The sequence below is a fragment of the Ziziphus jujuba genome, chromosome 12, assembly GCF_031755915.1.
Source record: "Ziziphus jujuba cultivar Dongzao chromosome 12, ASM3175591v1".
Taxonomy (NCBI): domain Eukaryota; kingdom Viridiplantae; phylum Streptophyta; class Magnoliopsida; order Rosales; family Rhamnaceae; genus Ziziphus; species Ziziphus jujuba.
Genome location: NC_083390.1, coordinates 17,849,108 through 17,872,496, shown reverse-complemented (window position 1 = coordinate 17,872,496; position 23,389 = coordinate 17,849,108). Strand labels below are relative to the sequence as shown.

Genomic DNA, 23,389 nt, shown 5'->3' with positions numbered 1-23,389 from the left:
AAAAAAATTATTTTTTTAGTTAATAAATGCTTATTAATTTTTATCAAACATCTTCTATTTTAGATAAAAAAGTTTTTGGTCATCAATTAAAACTTTTTGGCTAAAACATATCTTTGTCACACGGACTCTAAATATAGATTTATGAAGAAAAAAAAAATGAAAACATGTATATTGAAATTAAATGTTTGATCATAAACAAAATATAAAAAATCCTATTTATACACTTTTTTTTTAAACGAAAAAAAATAAATCCTATTTATGCACCTACATGATAGACATAACACATAGATATATATTAAATATTTCATTTCACAAATTAATTTTGAAAATGGTCATATAGAGTACCGTACAACAGATCATATGCACTTGGTACACCATGCTGTACAGGTTCATGCAAACTAATTTTATTTTTTTTTGAAATTTTATTTATTTTGTTGAAAAATGTTTCCTACCTTTAAAGATACCCTTTATGCAAATAAGTCAAGGTACCCAAGGTTATCATTGTCAAAACCCAATAAATTAAAATTATATTTTATTTATTTGGATGGATGAACGTATAGATATATATATATATATATATATTTAATATATACAGTAAGGTTAACGAGGAAAATCTTAAATTTGACAATTTAAGCATAGGTGGCACAACTGTTTTCAGCCGTTGGATTAAGTTAATGGTTAAGATTTTTTTTGGGATTATTAATTTTTTTAATATCAAAAATCAATATTATTAAAAAAAAAAAAAAAAAAAAAAAACCAAAAACATCAGTGAGACAGTTGGCGATCCCAATGACAATCTTTATCACGCACTAACAATGACCTTCTCAGCCGACGGCCGTTCTTCCTCACTAAATTACTTCATGTTTTTCGCTTTAAATTGAAAAATCCTTCTTCAGAAATCATTGAAAGAAATTTTTTTGGAAAAATTAGTTTTGGAATGTAAGCGAAGGGAAAAGAGCAAAAAAAAAGAAAAAAAAAAAAAAGCGTACTTTGAGTTTCAAATTTTTTATTGGTTTTCAATAATTCGGGGACAGAGATAAATAGGTGGGAACAATGCCAACATGTATGGAGTATATATATATCGAAAAGAATTGGGTTTGGGTTTTGAGGGATTTAAGTGCGAAGGGCTGTAGAATTGTGGCTTCTGTTTTTTGAAGCAATAATAATGGTGAAGGAAGAAGTTGGTGTTCCAGTTCGTGTTTTCATTTATTTCTGAATTAGGATTGTAAAATTTTTATTTTTTTATCTTTTTTATTCAAAAATGAAAGTTCTGGTTTGTTTTTATATTTAAAGATATTGATTTTTGATGTTAATAATAATAAATATAATAATTCCAGAAATATGTCAACCATTAACTTAACTTAAGATCTGAAAACAATAGTATCTAATTTTTAAAGTTGTAAAATTTGGATGTTTAATTATTATGCTGATATTTGTAAATTTTAAATTATAAACATCGACATAAAGATAAATTTTTTTTAATAAACTATAAATTTATAAGCAGTACATTGATAATAACTTTTAAACTATCATTTTAATATGTATCTGAAAGTTAAAAATAGATAGATATTCATACTATAAAAAAAAAAAACTATATATATAAAGTTTAAATATCTTAAAAATTTCACAAATATGAGAATTGAAATGCCTTTGGTTTTTTTAATGGTTGTTTTTGATAAATAGAATATAAAGATTTGAATTTACAAACATTGTTTAAGAACACCGTAATTTTACTATTTAAAACTAAGAATATGTAACGTTGGTGATATAGAAAGGAAATACCTAATTCAAGATTAAATTTATTAAACAAATCAATTATGTAATAAGCAAAGTTTTAGTAATAAATATATCTTCTTTTTTTTATGCAATAATGAAAACATATTAAGAAAATCAAACATAGCTGTGGGGATAAAAATGCATTAATTTTTTTTGGAAAAAACTAACAATTTAGAAGTTTAAACTAACTCAGGTAAGTTATCCACAGCACCTAATAAGCTTTTTAAAATCCTAATTCTCCTGCAGATTCAAGAAACTTTTTAAAAACCTTAAAAACAAATTTTGTTCTAAAATAGAATTAATATTTATAAAAGAAATATAAAATTACCCAAATAACCTGTATTTAAGAATATTCCCTCCTGGTCCCTTCCACACTTGGGCTGAAACTTTGAAACAGAGAGAGAGAGAAAGAGAGAGAGAGAGGGTCTCAGCCACCATTTAAGACCGACCCAAAACACAAACGCATGCGTGGCGAATAAGCCATTTTCTTTGTTTTCTTCTTCACTTCCAAACCTTCACTTCCCATACAAACGCACACGCGCACAAAGTCCATATTTTTACCGAAACCCAAACCCTAGATCTTAAAACACTTTCTATTCAGTATTCAACAACAACAAACCCCTTCTTTACGCTACTGTAACTCTGCCCCTACTCCCACTCTCTCTTTCACAATACACACGCGTACCTTTTTCAGCTCTCTTCCTATTTTCCACGAACTCCATTCCAGATCTGGACCATTTTTCTTTCACAACACCCACTTTGAATTCCCACTTCAAAAAGTTTCTTCCTTTCTCTTTGATCGTTGGCGAAAATTTGAACAATTTAAGGGATAACCCATTAAGAGATTTTGCATTTTTTTTTTAATTATTCTGCTAAATATCATTTGGGTTGGTGTAATTTTGATGAATTGAGCTGTTTCTAAAATTTGTTTTTTTTTTTTTTTGGATCGTATTCGGTGTATAATTTTCTGGGATCTGTTTGAATTTGGTTATTGAACTTTAGAAAATTATCTGGTCTTCTTTCTTTTTTGGGATCTGAAACAGGCTGAGTAATGCTTTATAAGTGATAGTTGCGAATTTCCTGGGTTAGTGGGTTCTCATGGCAATGCCATCGGGAAATGTGGTATTACCGGACAAAATGCAGTTTCCTACCGGCCCTGGTGCCGCCGGAACTGCCGGCGGCGAGATCCACCACCACCGACAGTGGTTCCCCGACGAGCGAGACGGGTTTATCTCTTGGCTACGCGGTGAATTCGCCGCTGCCAATGCGATTATCGATTCCCTTTGCCACCATTTGCGATCGGTCAGTGAGCCCGGCGAGTACGACGCCGTAATTGGATGTATTCAGCAGAGGCGGTGCAATTGGAACCCTGTTCTTCATATGCAGCAGTACTTCTCCGTAGCGGAGGTGATGTATGCTCTGCAACAGGTTGCGTGGAGGAGGCAGCAGCACAGGTTCGCTGATCCAGTAAAAACTGGGCCCAAAGAAGGGTATAAGAGATCCGGTGGTGGGTTTAAGCAGAACCAGAGATTTGAGGTTGTCAAAGAAGGGTCGAATTCTAATGTAGAATCTCAAAGTTTTGATGGGAATTCTTCGAATGCTACTGTGGTTTCGGAGAAAAGAGAGCGAGGGGGTGAAAAACTTGAAGAAGTCAAATCAGGTGGTGGAGAGGCTGGAAAGTTGGATGATAAGGTTGTAGTAGTACCTGCAGAGGAGAAAAAAGGTAAGAAATTTTTGGGTTTAGAAATGCGTGTTTTTCAGAAATGTGAGTAGTCCTATATGGTAAATTTTGGTTGTACCTAGTTTGGAGTTTGTTTTAATGGTAGTTGGTTTAGCTTAGCATTTTGGGAGATGATTGAATTTGTAATTTTAAATGATAATTAGAAGCATATATATTTGTTTGTTCTGTTAGTGGAAAAACTGAATTATTTCCATTGTATATTTTGGTCATTCAGAAACTTCTTTAACTGGGTATTTCTGGATTAAGGTGAGAAATTAGTTTTCTTAGTATATTTGGCGTATTGCGTCTCGGGAGTGAATAAGTGGATTGGTGTATATCATGGTACTTTTATAGGACCAGTGAAGATAGAGGTATTGCCAACGTTCTTGAAAACAATACGTCTTCAAGGTCAAATTTGTGCTAATGAAGGTTTTCTTGGTCGTATACTTCTTATATTATTGTGTCTGTCAAATCTGTTTATACCACTTTTGAAATTTGGGAGATTTCGTTGACAAGTCTCTTCGCTGGTTTCTTAATTGCTCATGCGTCATTGAATTTTAATTTTGATGAAGTTAAGGGCAGTTTTCTAATTTGATAGCATTCCTTTTCTTTGCCAACAAATGGTGCTCCAGTATTGGATAAACTTATGGATTATCTTCTTTAATTTTATCAATGTGGAAGTCTAGAACTGAATAAATTAGAGTCTGCCCAGGTGCTAAAATGGCCCATATTGTAAGGAAAATTAGTAAGGAAACAGATTCAGACTGCACATATATGCATGTATGTTTTTTTTCTGCAGAACATGAAATTAAACAAAATTTTCAGAAGGTTTTCTTACTTAAAATAAAAATAAAAATTTCCTTACTGTAGATCTGAGTATTGATAGATATTTTTGGTTCCTATAACAGAGGTTGCTACAAAACCCCTCGAAGATAGTAACTTGAAGACTTCAGGGAATTCAGAAGGAACAATATCTGGGAATTCAGAAACTGAACCTGTGGTGCTAGATGAATGTACCCCAAGTTCTAAAGGTACATGCTTGTTGGTATTTCTTCCATTCTTTTGCGGTTTTGATTGGGAGGGGTAAGGTTTGCATACTAATTGGAATACTTGGAAAGCTGAAAGATAATTGCAGTTAGTGTCTAGCAAGGAGAATTGATGCTTTTGTTAAGCTAAGGTCCATCTTTGAGTGATGTGAGCAATGGTGTGATCATTTAATTTCATGGATGGCTTTTTCTGTTGTGTGCTCTCATGCCGTGGTAGAATTTTAGAAGTAACTCGCATCAATTTTTTTCCATTTTTTTTCTTTTTTTTCGAAATTCTGATATGCTGCTGTTTCTAAACCCAGTTCCTGTAATATTATCAGAGAATGATTCACATTCCATCGAAAATCAGAATGAGAAGCAGAATCTTGCTATTGTTCCGAAAACTTTTTGGGGTAACGAGATGATTGATGGAAAGATGGTAGTATCCTATTTGCAACTTTAATGTGTATTATCTCTTGAGATTTGTATGGATTTTTCCTATTTTGTAGCTTTTGTTGGGAAATTTTAATTCTTTTTGAGCTTTTAATCTGAGATTGACTTCTTTGCTTTCCAGGTTAATACGGTTGAAGGACTGAAATTGTATGATGAACTGTTTGACGATGCTAAAGTCTCAAAACTTCTGACATTGGTGAATGATTTGAGGGCTGCAGGGAAGAAAGGACAGTTTCAAGGCAAGTTTATATAATGGACCATATGAATTTGCCTGGAGTTGGTCTTCTTTAGTTTTCCAGTCAAACCTGGCACCATATTGTTTATTTATGTTTGACTGATGATTGATTCATGTAATGAGAATAACTTTTTGATCCATGTTCCATCCCCACCATACTGCACATGGACACACAGATGCACACATGCAGCATGGTGGAAATGGAATACACTGTCAAAGACACTCACACTTCTCTTAACAAAACATATTATGTCATTGGTATTATTGCAGAGTAATTGATAGTATATCTGACTTGGTCATCAATGAGGTGGCTAGAATCCTTCTCTTTTTAATCTTAATAGAATTGCATTTTTCTTAGGATCCTATTTTGAAAGACAATTCTAGCTATTTTTGGGCAATATAGTTTTCACCATAAGAAAACAGTTCACATATATATATATATATACATACATGTCACAAAATATTTACATCTTCATTTACATGTTTTAATTTGGGGGTAGATAATATGAGTTAGAGGCTCTTATCTCTGAATCTCTTTTCAGCTTTGGGTTAAAGGTAATCTTCTTTGTGGTTATGATGGCTAGTGGGAATATTTATATTTCTTTGGGTTATACCTATTTGTACGTATTAACTTGAGTAAATCCCCATATTGAACTTGGCCAAAAGACAACACCTGCATCCCCACCCAAAATAAAAAAAAATCTGAATCCAAATAATTCTTTTTAAATGGTTAGCAAAATAAGTACTTGGTCGTTTTTAACTTGTAGGGTCCTCAAATAAAATATCACTCAAAAATAGAAACATTACCCCTCAATTATTTCGTTATTTTATATTTGTATTATAGTTATGAATAGGTGGTGTTCATAATTTTGTGCTTATATTTAGTATTGGTTTTGGGTAGTGTTTATGAATACATGTATATTTTATTGCAATTTCCCCTCCTGGTCTATGACTGGCGTTCCATTTCTTATTATTTTATTCTATTTTAAATTTTACTTCTGTTTTGCATTCTACTTTTGTTCTTTTAAGATTGTTTCTTTTGGGTGCATTTCTATAAATTTACTAGCAAACTGTGTTTTATGTGATGTCATGTTTTTTACAAATAGAATAATTAATCTCAAATATATTCAACTCCTGTATTAGTTATTTCAGACAAATTACTTGAACAGATTTGCAAATAATTCAAGTTATTTATATAGTTTAGTTCTTTTGTTGTGAAGCAGGTCAGTCATATGTGGTGTCAAAGAGGCCCATGAAGGGACATGGAAGAGAAATGATTCAATTAGGCCCTCCTATTGCAGATGCTCCTGCTGAAGATGACATTTCTTCAGGAACCTCCAAAGGCATGTTGCAATTTTTTGAAGATCATTTGACCTATTAAGTTTGACTTTTTAGGTCTTTAAGTTTTTATTGGGTTATGTCTTTACTTTTAAAAACCATTTGTTGAGCTTTTTCTTTTAATAAAAAATGGCAGAGAGGAAAATAGAAGCCATCCCTTCCTTGCTTCAAGATGTTATCGATCGGTTAGTTGGCATGCAAGTTATGACTGTCAAGCCAGATTCTTGCATTATTGATTTCTATAACGAGGTTTGCTTGTAATTGAATTTATTTTATTAGATTTACAATTGGTATGATGCGCTAAGCAAATGAATTATGGGGTGATTTATATGTAGGGCGATCATTCACAGCCCCATATGTGGCCACCATGGTTTGGAAGGCCCATTAGTGTCCTGTTCTTGACAGAATGTGACATGGCCTTTGGGAGGGTATTTGCGATAGACCATCCAGGGGATTATAGGGGCTGTCTCAAGCTCTCTCTTAAACCTGGGTAATTATTTTCAATCCCTCTCTTTCTAACAGTATGTGTCTAACTCTTCACTTGTTGCTGCTTCAATTAGTGGTATTTTAGTATGGCACCATTCTTTTCTTTAACAGGCACCATAGCCCCATATATTATGGTTTTAACATTTGAAGTTAATTTATGCTAGCAAAGTTCCAATTTAGCGATGAAAGGTAATAAGCCTTTTCTAGAATTCTAGATGGCTACCCTTTAAAAGATTGTTGATCAGCCTGCTGCTAGGAGGAAATTTTCCTTGGTACTAATAATTCAAGCCCAATTGGTTGGTTCTACGTAATGCAAAAAAAGAAATAATAATAAAAAAAAAAAATTCTAGTATTTTAGTTCTGCAGGTTTCTTATAGACAGCTGAGTTTTTTTGCTTCTGCAGGATTCATAAGTTATTAATGAATGTGAGATAACCTGTAATATAGGAGTGCACTATGTATCCTTGAAGCAATATGTTTTTTGTTTATTTATTTTATTTTATTTATTTATTTTTTTTTTATGACAATGCAGATCCATGCTTGTGATGCAAGGAAAATCCACAGATTTTGCAAAACATGCAATTCCTTCCCTCCGCAAACAACGCATACTTGTTACTTTCACCAAGTCCCTACCTAAAAAATCCATGCCAAGTGATGGCCAGCGTCACTCTTCACCTGCAGCAGCTCCGTCTCACTGGGGTCCACCACCCAGTAGATCTCCCAATCACATCCGGCACCCTGTGGGGCCAAAGCACTATGCGCCAGTTTCAACAACTGGTGTATTGCCAGCTCCATCCATCCGCCCTCAAATTCCACCTCCCAATGGCATGCAGCCGCTGTTTGTGACTACCCCAGTTACACCACCCATGCCTTTTCCAACGCCGGTTCCCATTCCGCCTGGTTCAACTGGATGGCCAGCAGCTCCTCCTCCAAGGCATCCCCCACCTCGTGTTCCTGTCCCTGGCACTGGAGTTTTTCTTCCTCCACCAGGTTCGGGTAATTCATCAAATCCTCAACAGTCACCAAGTAATGAAACTAGCCTTACTGTTGAGGCAGCTGCCTCCCAAGAAACGGAAAATGGGTCAGGAAAAATAAACCATGGAACAGTTGCTTCTCCAAAAGGTAAATCAGATGGGAAATCTCTAAGGCAAGATTGCAACGGAAGTGTGGATGGAGGTGGAAGTGGAAGAGCGGCAGCTGAGGAAGAGCAGCAGCCAAGCACTACTGACAATGCAGCAGCAAGCAAGTCAGCTGGAGCAGTTTAGACAGAGAGACTGAGAGAGAGAGAGAGAGAGAGAGAGAGAGAGAGAGAGAGAGAGAGATTATTCTTCAGAGGAAAGGATTAGTCTGCAAAATGGCAATGAGTTGGAAGCAAATGTAAAGAGCGGCAACATTCAAGACTTTGACATGATACTAGCGAGAGGAACAGGGGAGAGAACTACTCAGTTCTCTTTGAAATCCCTTGTTCTCTGCATCTTTTTTTGTTGTCTTATTATGTGAACCCTTTCTTACGCTAGGTGGAAAATCACAACCGTTAATTTAACTTTTGGCTCTTTCTTTCTATGTTTATTGGTGCCCTAATTCTGGATATTTGTTGCTACAAAAATATGCAATTATGGCTTCACCAGCTGTTTCTCTACCGAGTCTATCCTTTTGTACCCTCCTCTGAAGTTTAGTTTAATAGGATAGGGCAGTAAGTTGTCTAACAATGAAGGAAAATATTTTTTCCAGAGATGCATGTTACATCCATTTGGGCATAGAGATATTTTTTTAATTGGCAGAAGTGTCATAAACCAAAGCCAGTCGACTGCATAACATAGCCCCCTGATAATAAGGTCATAAGTGGAAAAATTGTTTATTTAACGTAGCATTTAATTATGTATTAATTTATTCTAAATCTTTAATTTGGAAATGTGAACTTTTTAGATAGAGGTTTAAATTGTTAGACTTGATTGATGATGATCATTGGTAATGACAGATAATATCTTTACCAATGACGGATAATATTTTTCAAAATGATTAACTTTCCATTGGCGATGACAGGTAATATTTTTCAAAATGATTAACTTTGCAATATTTTGTGACCACAAAATGCTTTACAAAAGGATATCACTACATCTACAAGTTACATTAGCACAGAGATAAATTACAAGCTTATTACAGAGTTTTGGATAATACCTTCCAAAAATAAAAGTAGCCGTTACTTCCAAGGTGGTCGGTTTTTCTTTCCTTTTTATTGTTTGAACTAAAATGGGTTGGGCTAAGGGCTTTGTTTTAGAGCCCACCTAAAAGTATGGGCTTTTCCAAGCCCACCTAACAGCTTCTTCTCACTTGGAAATTGAGAGCACGGCAGACATTGGAATGCAATAGCGAAGGAATGTCAGGGGCACAACACCCACGTCTGATCCTCCACCAATTCCTCTCTCCCCATGAATGCAAGGTTTTTCTTCTTCATTCTTCTTCAAATCTTTCTGGTTTTGTCTTACATATTAAAAAATGGTGGATTTATGGTTATGAGGTAAGTGGGTATTTTTTTTCTTCTTAGGAACTGGAATTTATCCACAAGAGCTGTAGCACAGTGGGTTACAGACCCAACGTCTTCTCTACAACTCTAACCCATCTTATTGCTACCAATTCTGCTCACCTCCTCATGCCCTTTGTTCCCATCAGAGGTCAGCTGAAACTATATAGATTAATAATTTAATACCCCATCAATCCCTTTAGTTGATTATTTACTTCCGAATTTTAATAACTTAGAAACTTTTTTTGGCAGAGAGGTTGAAGGAGAAGGTGGAGGAGTTTTTTGGGTGTGAATATGAACTTTTCGTTGAATTTACAGGTTTGATCAGGTTGGTTTTCCTCCTCTCATCTGTTGCTGGTGCTTAAAGCAGTATAGCTCGTATCTTTCCCATATAAACAGTGTTTACCACCATTTGCGAGTCTCTGACCCTTTTTTGCTAGCTTGTTTATGGTCCTTATATTGGTTTAGTTTAATTTTCATTTGTGGGTAAGAGATAAAGTGGTAACAAGCAGAGTAGAGTTTTTCAGGTCTTGGAATTATAGATTGATCATTTTTATGGTGTTTTTATGTTGCGGTGGAATAATGAAAATTTTTGTGTGCAGAATGTCGAACTTGAAAAGAATTGAATTTTGGGTAATGGGACAACAGCTCTGTTCTAGAATCAGATATTCAAATAAATCATAAAAGTATTTGGTGAATTCTGGGAAAATTTAAACTCTGAAAATATAAGCCTGGAATAGATATTCCTTTTAGCGGATGATTGAAGTTATGTTGATAGCGTACCATGCTCTTTAGAAGTAGTTACAATCTGATACAACTGCAATGCATTTGCTTCTTACTTCTCAAAAGCAGTTATGGATGTTCTTGTTCTTAATCCATCTCGCTGCAAAAATATCTGATGGCGCTATTTCTTGTATGTTCAGCTGGACTAAAGGAGCAAGCATCGGGTGGCATAGTGATGATAACAGGCCCTATCTCAAACAACGTGATTTTGCGGTGTGTATATAATTGTTGGAGATTTCATCATTCTATTTATATTTTTGCTGACGAATTTAATCTAGCTAATTAGTTTAATTGGCATTTCTCTTATCTGTGTGAACTCTTTCTTAATTTGTTGCTGATGATCTGTTTGTTTAACTGCTTAATTTTACCCATTATATTGGAAATTTGTCCATTTTCTTTCCCTCAAATTCCGGCTTTCATAAGTAATACATTTTAGTTGCAGTTACTGGTTAATATCTATTTGAAATGTGTTACTAGGCTGCCCAGGCTGACAGTTGTCATAATTCTGAATGTGAAAGGCAGTTTGTTATTTGAACAGCTACAATAACGATTTCAAAGGTGGACTTTTTCACTTCCAGGATGGGGAACCAACAACTGTTGTGCCCTTGGGCGGAGTAAGTCTAAATGTTTAGTGACTTCTTGCAGTTTCTTTAACCACTGCATGCATTAGAATTTTAAATTTAGGGGGGAAAAGAAAAAACAAAAAAAAATTTCTGGAGGTGGATTACTGATTACTATCTCCTTCGTTCCTTTTCATTTTTAAAACTTATTTTATATTAATACATCAAATTTTTGTTAAAAGCACTATTTTACCAGGATGTTGTGATATACACAGCTGACAGCCGCAACATTCATTCTGTTGATGAGGTATTACTGCTCTCTCTCTGTTTTGGGGTCAATAAGTAATCATCCCTTTGAATCATGCAATTAAATCCTGATGCTGATGTATCCTTTTGACAGATTAGTGATGGGGAAAGACTTACGCTTACATTATGGTTCAGTCGTGATAGTTCACATGATGAGGATGCTAAACTTATTAACCTTCTCTCAGAGAACCTATTACATAATAATGTTCCTTATTCATGTCTCCCTTTGCCTGCATCCACTAATATGTACTGGTTTTCACTGGACCAAGCTTCTAATGAACAGTTGGGTTTTGATATATGCTGGGCTAGAATGCATGTACTTGGATTTGACATGCTATATTCTCAAGACAAGAGCTGTCATCCTAATAAATCGGAGTTACTAATGGAGCCTCTCCGGTTAGCAAGAGGAGATAAGTTGTTTGACCAGGAATTTGTTAACATCTTGCATGCCCTTCAGGTATTGAACTGATTCTCCTTTAGATTTAACATCTTCTGTTCATCTTGGAGAATGGAAATGATTATATTGATTTGAAATACCTTGAAATTCTCCTTGTATAGATTTTCTGCAAAACATAATAGGACAACATAAACAGATAATTCATGTGATAAAATTAGAGGGTTTGCTTGTCATGTGGGTGGCCCCCATTGATGCCAGCAGCTATGCACATGTTAGGAATATATGGGTCTGACCTAAGAAATTAAATAAGTCATTCCATAAATACTGGTTGCAATCAAATATCGGTTGCAATTTAAGTATTGAGGAATTTCTTTAGAATTCCCATGATATGGGAAGATAGACTTCACTCTTTTTGCCGTTACTACTTCCGAATATTAAGATTGCAGTCAAAACTTATATTTGTTTTTGGTTTTATTTTCCATTTTTAAATTGTTTTGAGCAGGTTGTGCAACACTACTGGTGGAGAGCCTCTGAACTACAAACTGCCAGAGTCAAAATGGAAAGCAGCAGGGTGGTAGAGTTAACGCAATTGCAGCATGCCAGAATTAGTAGCCTTAAATCTTTATTTTTGAGGGATCAACATCTAGTAGAGAAGGTTTTCAGTCGTGTTACATGCAAAAGTGATCAGCAAAACTTTGACTGGGCAGATTTTGCTACTTCTATATCCGTTTGGGAAGATTATGTAAGCCAGTTGCATAAAGAAATACTGATGAGCTTACCGGACTGGAAAGCTCTACAATCCATATTCAGAATTTCATTTGATGCAAAGTAATTGGTACGTTCATGAGTTCATCTTGAGGTTGCCAATAAAAGAAATATTTTGAATTTTTTCTTTAAGAGGTGGTAAAGCTTGTTAATATAAAGAAGAAAAGGAAGCATAAGAGATTGTTGATTCTCCTCCTTAATATCATCAAGTTGCCATAAACAACATTCCTAGAGTGAGATAGGCCATTAAGAATTTGCGAGTTTCTTACTAGATATTACTTTTTATTTCTTTACTATTTGTCACCATGTCCTTATTGTTATGGGGATGGCGGGGTGTTTGATAGATACTCTATTTATGATTAGGTTTTGTTTTCATATATATATATTTTTTTTTGCTTTTATCTTTTCTCGAAAAGATAAGAGTGTTTTTCTTTTTTCCCATTCAATAAGGTAATCACTGCAAATAATATCGAGTCCAAGAGCAATGAGCTGCTTTTTATATTTAATCTGTCTAATTTTTCCTCTCATAAATCTCTCAAACTCCCCTTATTCACCATACTTTGTATTTTATATAACTATTAAAAATTAGTTACTTTTTTAAGTGAGAGAAGTTTCTTTTTCTACACATCCGAGTCAAGCTCTTTAGAGAGTTTCCACTTGTGCAGAACATGGCCGAAGACATCATAGAATACGATATTTGCCTCCACTTCATTCAATTGCACAGACATAAAGCCTTGCCCATCATAATACAGCTTCAGTTCCTCTGGTTTCCACCATTTTATATCTCCTCTCCATGCTTTTGAGCCACCTCCACTTGTTAAAAACTGGATTTGGCTGCCCAAAAAAAAATAAAAATAAAATATCAAATCTGTTTTCGACAAAACAGGTTTACCAAATCATGGAGGGATGTGGTCAGATTGTTTCCAGAATTTTACCTCTCTGTATCGCTGATGTGCTCCAAACAATGGTCATGTCCATTAACATAAAGATCAACATGATTATCCTGAAAAAAATTCAATAAATTCTATGAAGTTTAACTCGATCCAACCATAGGATTCTTTTACCACCAAGAAAATTAGACTGATATTTGCCTTGAGGATTGGAAGAAGCTGTTCTTCAAGCTCTTTGGTAATACCATGATGTCCAGCACTCTTGATTGTGTGGTGACCCACTACAATTTTCCATTTTGCCTGTGATTGCCGCAGTGCTGATTCAAAACCCTATTTGCATTCCATGCCAAAAACGAAGTTATTTCACTCCCTTTGCTAAATTTTACAATGTTCTTGGATTTATTTATGTTCCAAGTTAAAAGAGTTTCTGATTTTGTTCTTGGTACCTTCAAGAGATTTTGAAGGTAATTTTCTCTGGGTAAAACACCTCTCCAATCGTATGTATGATTTTTTGGATTTGTAAAGTACTCATTTACAAATGGGGTGGTGTCCACAAAGATGAAATCTACCATTTCTGCACCAGATAGCAAAATTGTTCAATTTCTGCATATTCTTGGTTGTAATGATTTTTCCATGTTTCTTTTTCCTTAGCAGCCAAACAATGCATGATTCATTATCATAGAACCAACAAGCTAGCAAAAGTAGACTTATATGTAATATATATATATGTGTGTGTGTGTGCGCGCGCGCGCGCGCATGCGTGTGCGTGTGCGTGTGTGTGTGTATATATATATATATATATATATATATGTAACCTGCAGTTACAATGAATGATCTCAAGCAAAGCCATCTTTTATCCAATTTCCTGAGGATGGGACTCAATTGTGCTTGGACATCCCCTCTGTAGTCATGGTTGCCCAAAACTGCCAACAATTAAAAGTGTAAAAGAAAACTTTAAAACTATATTTCATGTAAATAAATCAAATACAATTCCCAGGAAAATTTCTGGGTAATATATAAAAATATGATATAATTACCACTGAACCATTGCTTTTGCAAACTTGGGGCTGTATAGATATTGGAAAATGATTCCTTAAATGCTGGATCATCCACACCTGTCAACCCGTCCTCATAAAAATTATCTCCTGTTGAGATGACAAAATCTATGTCCAGTTTCTCTCCAACTAAGCCCATCTGCAATTCATATTAATCATCAGTCAAGGAAATAAAAAATAAAAAATAAAAAATAAAAAAAATAAATCACCCAAAAAAAAAAAAAAGAAACTTAAAAAAAAAATTGAAAAGAGCAATAAGTATGTGTATATATATATTTTTAATGATTTAGTGAATGTTCTTAGAGATCAATTTCTAATTTTTAATTTTTATTTTTGTATACATGATTAGTTGAGAGGGTGAACTTACTAATAGGAATAACTAGTTATTTTTCCAGCTGAAATTAATATTTAAAGTAGGACTTTTTTTTTTTTTGGGGGGATTATGCAATTTGGAGTAAACTCTTTGTGTATTTTGAGAAAGTGTTGGCAATTTCAACATGGCATTATCACAAAGTGAGCAATCAAAGGAATTCACCAAAAAAAATAAAAATAAAAATTGAGCATCCAGGTATAATTTGGAATAGGTAACGCATATCCATTTGTCATATCCCACTTCATAATAATTGTGGTCGTTCAATTTGGCCCCCATGACTTATCTAACTTTCAAAATTTTAAGGCATATGGAGTTATATATATGAATTTTTTTTTTTTTTGGTTAAAAAAAAAGAGGTACATAATTATATATTCATATATATATATATTTGATAAATAAAATATATTTTTATATTTGTACATGCGTATGATATCTAACGCACGCATACTAAATTATTTCACTTATGTAAATGTCCCAAATTCGAATTACTTAAATCATTTACCAAACAAAAAGTTCGAATCTCCAATCCTGATATAAAAAATATTTCACTTATTACGTTGATATCCATTTTCGTTTGGTCAATGGGCAATGGGCAGATAAGACCATTCCATCTAATAAATTTTGTGGCAAAAAAAAAAAAATAAACAAAAAAACAAAAAAAAAACTATTTTCTATCATTGGAAAAATAAATAAATAAAGAATAAAGAATATTTTAAATGCATTGAATTATGCCACATCCACAAGATCCAGCAAGGTTTCATTTGAAATCAATTAAATTAAAAAACAATTAGAAAAAGGAAAGAAAACAAAAATGTATAATTCTTCAAAATAAATTAGAAAAGCTCCCATTAAGATAATTATTTTAAAGCCAACCTTAACTAGTAATCAAGTTCAAAGCTAGAGGTATCCAAATGGAGGATGTTTTATTAATCGTGGTATAATATAAAGTTTTCCTGGTACTATGTAATTGATATGAAGTTTTAGTATCCTGTATCTTTTTATGACTTTTTGGTTGCCAAATAGTCATCCTAGCTACCACACTTTTGAAATTGTAATTGTATCTACCAGTCCACCCCTGTACTAGCCACTAACTAGTTAGCTTGCTACCTTATTTTTTTATTTTTATTTTTTCTAAAATTAGGGAAATATGAAGTATGGTTAGGATTTTAATCAATATATGCAATCCACACTAGTTTCTGATATAAATCTTTATTTGGTCAAAAAAAAAATCGTGAATAATTATATATGTCAAAAAGTTATACAACAATGAATAAAAGAATAATAATAAAAAAAAAAGATCTTAGCATGAAGCATGTGATTAAGCATATTTCTTAATTCTGTTCCATTTTCTCTTCTCTTAAATTTCAAGGTTTAAACATAAGTAGATTAAGGTGTCTATAAACTAGCTTATATTAATAGCCAATCTTATTTTGAGTTATGAAGAGTAAGCAAAGATCAATTAATTAATTCTGATGCCGATATATTAGAGATGCAAAACAGAGAAGTAAATTAAAAAGAATATATATATACATATATATAAGGCAGGTTCACATAAAAACAATATGGTATTTTTAAAATAAATTTTTTTATTCACTTTGAGATCATATTAAAAATTAAAAATTTAAATTTAAATATGATAAAATATAGATTTACTTGATATATTAAAATTTTAATTAAATAAAATGAACTATATCAGAATATAATAGTTAATAAATATAATTTTACATTTTAACTATTAATATAATTTAAAAATTAAAAAAAATTAATATTAAAGATTTTATTTGAATCTAATTGTATACATATGTAAATATGTTTGTGCTATATTTAATCTCTCAAGCTCATGAAATCCATGCATGGGCATATATATTTATATATAATCAAATATGTAAATGCTTATTTTTATATCCATACAATTATATAATTATATATAATATAATGTATGTATGAAATTGATTACCTGCAAAGCTACTTTGGATTGGTTATAAAGTCCTCGTCTTCCCCAATCGCCAACAACCAAGAAGCTCAAGAGTGATCCATGATCATCAACTTTACTTAGCTGGTATTTTAAACGCTGAAGCTCAGGTACAGAAGCAACCGAGCAAAATGAAAGGCTAGCAATGAAGGCACAGCAAAGAAAAATGGTTATTTGGGAAGAAATAGCCATGTCCAAGTGTTATTTATTATGCAAAAGCTTGAGAGAGAGAGAGAGAGAGAGAGAGAGAGAGAGAGAGCTAGTGAACTATTCGAGAACTGAGATGATGAGAAAGGTTGGAAGGTCTTTGCTTTTATAGCATGTCGCTGTTGGAAGTCCAAGTCATCAACCAACCATAAATTACAATCAATGTCAACATCAGAAAAAAAAAAAAAAAACTATTGATTTGTACAAAGTTCAGGTCCTCATCATTTGAGTCTCATTCTCTCCACTTTAAATTAGTAGCTGCTCTTTTGTATACAAAATTCAGTATTGTACGAAAAGAGGAAAAGACAAATACAAAGTTTAGTAACTTGTAGTGGTGCCTACCTGTATGTATTTATTAAAGAATTAGAGGTACAGGATGAAGGATCAAAATCAAATCAGATTTTTAATATAAAAATTAATGCAAAGATTTTTCTTTTTTTTAAGTTATGTAATCATATTAAAAATTAAAATTAAAAATTATATTTTTTAATTATTTACTCATTTATTTTTTTAAATAAAATTTGAGTGGCCAATAAATTTATATTTAATTATTTTTTAAATTTTATTTTTTAATATTATGTAAAAGGTAATAAAAAAAATGTATATTAAAATCATTATATGGTTTGATGTGAGTAACTCTTGTATGAATTATATCTATAGTTGCATGCCCTCATTAATTGTGTTATCCTGTTTTTCTCCTGCTCATCAATATTATCAACTAGTATGCCAATATGCATTCATGAGAACTCCAATTCTTAAATCCATTACAATCCTTTTTCTTTCTATTTTCTTTTTAAAAAGAAAATTGGAAACACTTTTTCTTTTCTTTTTTCTGATGATGAAAGCTGATGATTAATTGTGTGATCCTGTTTTTCTCCTCCTCATCAGAATTATTAACTAATATGCCAATAGGCATTCCTGAGAACTCCAATTCTTAAATCCATCACAATCCTTTTTATTTCTATTTTCTTTTTTAAAAGAAAAATGGATAACTTTTTCTTTCCCTTCTGATGAAAGCTGATGATTTTTTTTTTTTTATAATGTAAAATAATTTTTGAACCTAAGCTTGTTTCATCACAACTATTATATAATAAATTTGTATTTTTTTTTTAAATTTCCTTATTAATCGACAAAAGGGTATGTTATCTTTAAATAACATAATGGAGCTTTAGTTCCAAAATTACAAAAGGTAGGTTTGAGAAAGAAAAATACAAAAGGCAAGGTGTCTTATTGTAAACTTTTTTTTTAAGTAAAAACAAATAAATTAGAATTACACACCACAATTTAATTGCGTATCTCCCTAGCTAGCTAGCTAAGTTGTAGTTAGAGTAATTACAAGTCTAATTAAAAATTCAATATTTTAGTACATCTGTCGAAAGACGAATGGTTCATATATTAAAAAATATTTCATATATGGACCTTCCATGGATATCTAAATGGCAGAGTAATGCTTCTTGGATGTGCCCCATTTGTGTAAAACTTGACCAAAAATGTCGTAGAATGCAATATCCAATTGGGTGTGAGTGATTTGCATTGTCATAAAACCTTGACCATCATAAAAGAACTTCACTTCCTTTGGGTCCAAAAAGTTGACATCACCTCTCCATGCCTTTGACCCTCCACCACTTGTCAAGAATTGAATTGGACTGCAAGCAAATAAAATGTATATATATATATATATATATATATATATATATATTTTAATTTAACTTCCAAGTAAGAATAAGAAAATTAAAAATAAATAATTTGATTAATTTAAGTTTACCTGTCCAGGCTACTTATATGTTGTAACAAATGGTCATGCCCATTGATGTAAAGATCAACATTGTTTGCCTGCAAGTTTGGTTTTTGAACAATGTTTGAGTGCAAGTTATCTATATAGCTAGATAATTCATTAAAACTTGGTTTTCTTGAACAGAAATTATTCTTTTTATTATTATTGTTATTGGTATTTCTTTTATGAAAAGCAAAGTACCTCAAGAATTGGGAGAAGCTGCTTGATGATCTCCACAGTGTTTCCATGGTGTCCAGCGCTCTTCATTGTATGATGACCAACCACAAACTTCCATTTTGCAGTTGATTCTTTTAAAGCTGAATCTACATCCTATTACATATAAATACACACACACATATACATATATAGTTAAAAAAAAAAAAAATTTAAAACATCTAGCCGTGCTCATAAAGTAATGGAAAATACTAATATGAAATTAACTACTATTTTCGTAATAGCTTTAGCTTAAACTATTAGAAAATAAATCATCTTTATATTTATTTTATCCCAAGAGTCTACATTTCTATATTAACCCCCCCCCCCCAACAACAAAAAAACAAACAAAAACAAAAAAGAAAAAAAAAATCTCAATAATCTGAAAAATATGTCTTATATGTGGGACCTTCACCAATAGGTTCTTTATGTGAACCTTGTATGTATTTGTGAAAAATTATAGTAGAAAATTGTCATTTGTCATTACTATGATCATCAATAGTCATATATCATTTGATAATTTAAATATCTTTAAAAAAAATTAATTTTCTAAAATTAAGTTTTGAAAATAAAAAATTAATATATAATTAAATACAATCAATAATTAATAGTCATGATTCCATTAATAATCATCACTGTTAATGATCATCACTGTTAATATTAACCATAAATAGTAATACTTTAAATTTTTACTATTGAACTGAATGTATGTTTTTTTTTTTTTTTTTTTTAAAACAGAAATATAATTAACAAGGTTAATTAGCAAACAGATGGCTAATTTAATCACCTTCAAGAGATTTGACAGGTAATCCTTTCGGCGAGAAATGCCTCTCCAATCATAGACATGGTCCTCTGGATCTGTGAAGTATTGATCCGCAAATGGAGTTGTATCCACAAAGAAAAACTCTGCAATTTCTGCCAAAATTATAAAAAAAAAATTCAAATTAAAAGTAAAAATTGTATTACATACTAGTACTTATATAAGTACTACTGTTTCAAAACTATATAAATTTTTTTTTAAGGTAATTGAAAAATGATTTGTGGATTTTTTATCTCTTTTTTTTTTTTTTTTTTTCATTACCAGCGTCAACTATAAAAGATCTCAAGCAAATCCATCTGCTATCTAGTTTTCTGAGGACAGGACTTAGCTGTGCCTCAACATCACCCCTGTAATCATGATTTCCCAAAACTGCAACAAAACAGACAGAGCTTAAAAATGACCTCAATATGTATGATAAATTACTATTTAATTTTTATTCTATATAGAGAAAGATTTTGTCCAAAAGTATATTTGTTAATTTACCGTTGTACCACTGCTTTTGCAAGCTAGGTGCTGTGTAAATTTTGGTGAAGGAGTCTTCAAATGCTGGATCATCCACGCCCGTTAGTCCATCCTCATAAAAGTTATCACCCGTGGATATTACAAAGTCAATGTCCAACTTCTCTCCAACTATTCCCATCTATAATATTAAATAGAATATTAAGAATTAGCAATGATATGTTTAAACTGTTAGGAGGTAAATTTAAATATGCATCTTTTTACAATTAACGTTTTTTTGAAGATAATTGAGACTAAGGACAGGATGATTGTTGAAATATTAACTCTTAAAACACCTTTTAAAAGTGTTTTCTAAAACAAGTTTAAACTTCAAGAAAAATTCAAAAAGCAAAACTATTTGTAGAAAAGCAGAATGAAAAAATTATACCAAACGTGATGTAATTGTTTTAACTATTTGATAAGACTCAAAAAGTATATCTCTAATTATTTCTGTGGGTTGGTACTAAATTAACACAAGGCACAGAGACATAATAAAGTAATGGAATTAATTGCAAGAAACCCACTTGAGAAAAAAGCATATTCCTTATTTTTTTTCAACTTTCATGACCAAATAAGGAAGGCAAAATGCATAAGTTAAAATTTTGGTGAAGGACTCGCCAAATGCTGGATCCACACCCGTGAGTCCATCATCATAGTAGATATCACCCGTGTATATTACAAAATCAATATCCAACTTCTCTCCCACCATTCCCATCAATAATACAAAATGGAATAGTAAGAGAAATTTTACTCCTAATGACATATTTAAAGTGTTAAGAAATTAATTTGAATTTGCATATATTTACAACTAATAGTTTTTTTTTTTAAATAATTGGGATTAAGATGGTATTATTGTTGAAATATTAATTCTTAAAACAGCTATTAAAAATGTTTGAGCAATTTTCTAAAAGAAGTTTAAACTTCAAGAAAATTTAAAAGCAAAACTACCAAAGAGCTGTAAGTTTTCCTTTTTTTTATTTTTTTTAGGAGAAAAAAATTGTAGAAAAGCAAAATAGAAAAAATATTCCAAAAGTGATGTAATTGTTTTGACTATTTGATAAAAATAAAAAAGTATATCTCTAACTATTTCTCTTGGTTGGAACTAACTTAACAGAAGGAACAGAGACATAATAAAGTAATGGAATTCATTGCAAGAAACCCACTTGAGAAAAAAAGGCATATTCCTTTTCAATCCTACCTATCTTTTTCAATTTTCGTGACCAAATGAGGCAGGCAAGGTGCATGAGTTTGGAAAGTTTCAAGGGGACGAGGCACCGAGAATAATGTAAACTTTTTTTTCTATGGGTGACTTATCTTTATGGCCCACATTGATCCTGTATTTAAAAAATATCTATTCCTATGAACTCAACCTAACTTTGCACTTATTGGTGTCAGAAGCTCATTGGCTTTTACCACAGAAGTCTAGCTCAGACCAGTTTCTATACCAACTATTTTCTCTGTAGCAACCCAATCAAGTTTGCTCCTCAATGGTGTGAGTTTTTCTATTGATAGAAAGTACAAAAGAATCTCCATAGAATATTGGAATTATACCATTGGAATATAATATATAAAATCAATATAAAATTAAATAATAAAAAAATTCCAAAGCCACTGCACGTAATGTGTTGTCAAACCATAACTGGAAGGATAAGAGAATACTTTTTAAGACCGACTGGGCACATACCATCACTTTACAAGCAACTATAGGGACTTGAATTTATGTACATCTCCCCTCTATTGGTGAATATATATCTATCTACCTATATATATATATATATTTTAATGTTTTTTATGGAAAAATATTTTCATCCTAATTTTTAAATTTACACAAACCCCTTTAGACTAGTTTCTACGGAAATGATATTTATGTAATTTAATTTGTTAAGAACTTTAATTATCATTAATTGAGTATTAGTTTAATGATTATGAGACAATATGTATATAGCTCCCACAATTCGCAAGGATTTGATCATCAGCTTCTTCTGTTCTTAATTAGCATAAACATATATATATATATATATATTTTTTTAAAATACGATAAATATATGTCTAAATAATAACAAAGTGAAAAACAGAGAATAAGGTATTAAATTAATAAAAAGTAGAAGTTGATATATAACAGAATGAAAAACAGAGTATAAGGTATTGTCTCACAATTGGGAAGGATTTGATCATCAGCCTCTTCTGTTCTTAGCATAATCAGTGAATCTATATATATAATATCATATACATATATACCTTTTTGTTTTTATAAATATATGTTTTCAATATATAATAACAAAATGAAAAACAGAGAAGAAGGTATTAAATTAATAGAAGTTGATAAGAACACACCTGAAAAGCAACTTCTGATTGGTTGTAGGTTCCTTTTCTTCCCCAGTCTCCTACAATCATAACTCTAAGAGACCCATCTTCTTTCACAGAATGTTGGAAACGTTGAAGCTCAGCTATGGAGGATTTCAAGCAAAGACATAGAATTGCAGAAAGTAAAACGGTTTGAAATAAAAAGTTCATATTTTTATTCACCATATCTTGGCAATTATTTGCCAATATAGAGGAACAAGAAAAGGAGCAGAGAAGGAAATTGGAAGATTAACAAGCAAAAGCTTTATTTTGTGTTTTCAGGCAAAGGCAAAGGCAACCAGTCTCTGTTTACAAACGAAGTATTGAGGTGGGGGTCGTAATAATTAAGCTCCTCTGTTTTTATATAATGGAATACTCGGCGTTGTAATAATTAAGGTCAATCCTAGAAAATATATAAAAAAAAAAAGTGGTTTTCTTTATTTAATTAATTTTATGGATAAATAGAAAAAAGAAATTAAATGGAGATGGTGACTGACAATAATATCAAGGTCGCTCCAAAACAATAAAATTTGTTTGGCCATTGAGATTATTAGAGTATGTGTTCGTATGTGTGTATATATATATATATATATATATATAAAATATACTTTACATTATTAAAATATATTATAATATATAGAGTTCACTTACAGGTTGATGTGACATAGATAATTTTATCATCAAAGTTTTTAAATCCCTTTAAAAATTAAATATGCAATAATAGTTTATATTGATACAGTAAAATAATAAAATTCTAAACGGATAAAATGAATTCTATAAATCTATATATATATATATATGTTATTTTTTCCCAAAAAAAAAAGTATTTTAAATAAAAATTTCTATTGGTAAATTATATATATATATATATATATATAAA

The 23,389-nt window shown here is 31.7% G+C and overlaps 4 protein-coding genes across 8 annotated transcripts; 2 read left to right on the top strand and 2 right to left on the bottom strand.

Annotated features, from left to right (window-relative positions):
* Nucleotides 1-2,201: 2,201 nt before the first annotated feature.
* LOC107405480 (RNA demethylase ALKBH10B) lies at nt 2,202-8,575 on the top strand. 4 transcript variants are annotated; one of them, XM_016012542.4, is made up of 8 exons: nt 2,202-3,499; nt 4,405-4,527; nt 4,863-4,960; nt 5,096-5,213; nt 6,430-6,552; nt 6,684-6,796; nt 6,883-7,037; nt 7,565-8,575. In XM_016012542.4, the coding sequence occupies exons 1-8, from the start codon at nt 2,875-2,877 to the stop codon at nt 8,295-8,297; spliced, it is 2,088 nt and encodes a 695-aa protein (XP_015868028.3). In that variant the 5' UTR covers nt 2,202-2,874; the 3' UTR covers nt 8,298-8,575. The 4 variants fall into 4 exon arrangements, with proteins under 4 accessions (XP_015868028.3, XP_015868026.3, XP_015868029.3 ...); XM_016012540.4 differs by having other exon boundaries at nt 4,845-4,960; XM_016012543.4 differs by having other exon boundaries at nt 2,205-3,499; nt 6,433-6,552.
* Nucleotides 8,576-9,332: 757 nt separating this feature from the next.
* Nucleotides 9,333-12,496, top strand: LOC107405477 (uncharacterized). 2 transcript variants are annotated; one of them, XM_016012537.4, is made up of 8 exons: nt 9,333-9,472; nt 9,578-9,704; nt 9,806-9,881; nt 10,477-10,549; nt 10,855-10,950; nt 11,153-11,203; nt 11,297-11,659; nt 12,102-12,496. In XM_016012537.4, exons 1-8 carry the CDS (start codon nt 9,410-9,412, stop codon nt 12,429-12,431), a joined length of 1,179 nt encoding a protein of 392 aa, XP_015868023.3. In that variant the 5' UTR covers nt 9,333-9,409; the 3' UTR covers nt 12,432-12,496. The 2 variants fall into 2 exon arrangements, with proteins under 2 accessions (XP_015868023.3, XP_048318061.2); XM_048462104.2 differs by lacking the exon at nt 10,855-10,950.
* Nucleotides 12,497-12,781: 285 nt separating this feature from the next.
* LOC107405478 (purple acid phosphatase 3-like) lies at nt 12,782-16,933 on the bottom strand. Its single transcript, XM_016012538.4, has 7 exons — nt 16,640-16,933; nt 14,292-14,448; nt 14,070-14,177; nt 13,701-13,828; nt 13,456-13,584; nt 13,300-13,367; nt 12,782-13,198 (listed from the first exon to the last, which is right to left on the bottom strand). The coding sequence occupies exons 1-7, from the start codon at nt 16,844-16,846 to the stop codon at nt 12,985-12,987; spliced, it is 1,011 nt and encodes a 336-aa protein (XP_015868024.3). The 5' UTR covers nt 16,847-16,933; the 3' UTR covers nt 12,782-12,984.
* Nucleotides 16,934-18,068: 1,135 nt separating this feature from the next.
* On the bottom strand, nt 18,069-22,909 carry LOC107405482 (purple acid phosphatase 3-like). Its single transcript, XM_016012546.4, has 7 exons — nt 22,501-22,909; nt 20,152-20,308; nt 19,930-20,037; nt 19,636-19,763; nt 18,837-18,965; nt 18,627-18,694; nt 18,069-18,507 (listed from the first exon to the last, which is right to left on the bottom strand). Exons 1-7 carry the CDS (start codon nt 22,693-22,695, stop codon nt 18,294-18,296), a joined length of 999 nt encoding a protein of 332 aa, XP_015868032.3. The 5' UTR covers nt 22,696-22,909; the 3' UTR covers nt 18,069-18,293.
* Between the last annotated feature and the right edge of the window lie 480 nt (nt 22,910-23,389).

What these genes read in the sequence shown, in the direction of transcription:
- LOC107405480 (XM_016012540.4), top strand. Translation starts at nt 2,875, where the DNA reads ATGGCAATGCCATCGGGAAATGTGGTATTACCGGACAAAATGCAGTTT. An exon ending in TTCTTCAGGAACCTCCAAAG is followed by an intron (nt 6,553 to 6,683) that starts GCATGTTGCAAT and finishes AAAAAATGGCAG; the next exon opens with AGAGGAAAATAGAAGCCATC. An exon ending in AAGCTCTCTCTTAAACCTGG is followed by an intron (nt 7,038 to 7,564) that starts GTAATTATTTTC and finishes ATGACAATGCAG; the next exon opens with ATCCATGCTTGTGATGCAAG.
- LOC107405477 (XM_016012537.4), top strand. Translation starts at nt 9,410, where the DNA reads ATGTCAGGGGCACAACACCCACGTCTGATCCTCCACCAATTCCTCTCT. An exon ending in GAATTTACAGGTTTGATCAG is followed by an intron (nt 9,882 to 10,476) that starts GTTGGTTTTCCT and finishes TTGTATGTTCAG; the next exon opens with CTGGACTAAAGGAGCAAGCA. An exon ending in ACATCTTGCATGCCCTTCAG is followed by an intron (nt 11,660 to 12,101) that starts GTATTGAACTGA and finishes TGTTTTGAGCAG; the next exon opens with GTTGTGCAACACTACTGGTG.
- LOC107405478 (XM_016012538.4), bottom strand. Translation starts at nt 16,846, where the DNA reads ATGGCTATTTCTTCCCAAATAACCATTTTTCTTTGCTGTGCCTTCATT. An exon ending in AATCCAAAGTAGCTTTGCAG is followed by an intron (nt 14,449 to 16,639) that starts GTAATCAATTTC and finishes TATGAATTGCAG; the next exon opens with ATGGGCTTAGTTGGAGAGAA. An exon ending in GCAAAAGCAATGGTTCAGTG is followed by an intron (nt 14,178 to 14,291) that starts GTAATTATATCA and finishes AATTGTTGGCAG; the next exon opens with TTTTGGGCAACCATGACTAC.
- LOC107405482 (XM_016012546.4), bottom strand. Translation starts at nt 22,695, where the DNA reads ATGGTGAATAAAAATATGAACTTTTTATTTCAAACCGTTTTACTTTCT. An exon ending in ACCTGTCAAATCTCTTGAAG is followed by an intron (nt 18,966 to 19,635) that starts GTGATTAAATTA and finishes TATATGTAATAG; the next exon opens with GATGTAGATTCAGCTTTAAA. An exon ending in CATATAAGTAGCCTGGACAG is followed by an intron (nt 18,508 to 18,626) that starts GTAAACTTAAAT and finishes ATTTGCTTGCAG; the next exon opens with TCCAATTCAATTCTTGACAA.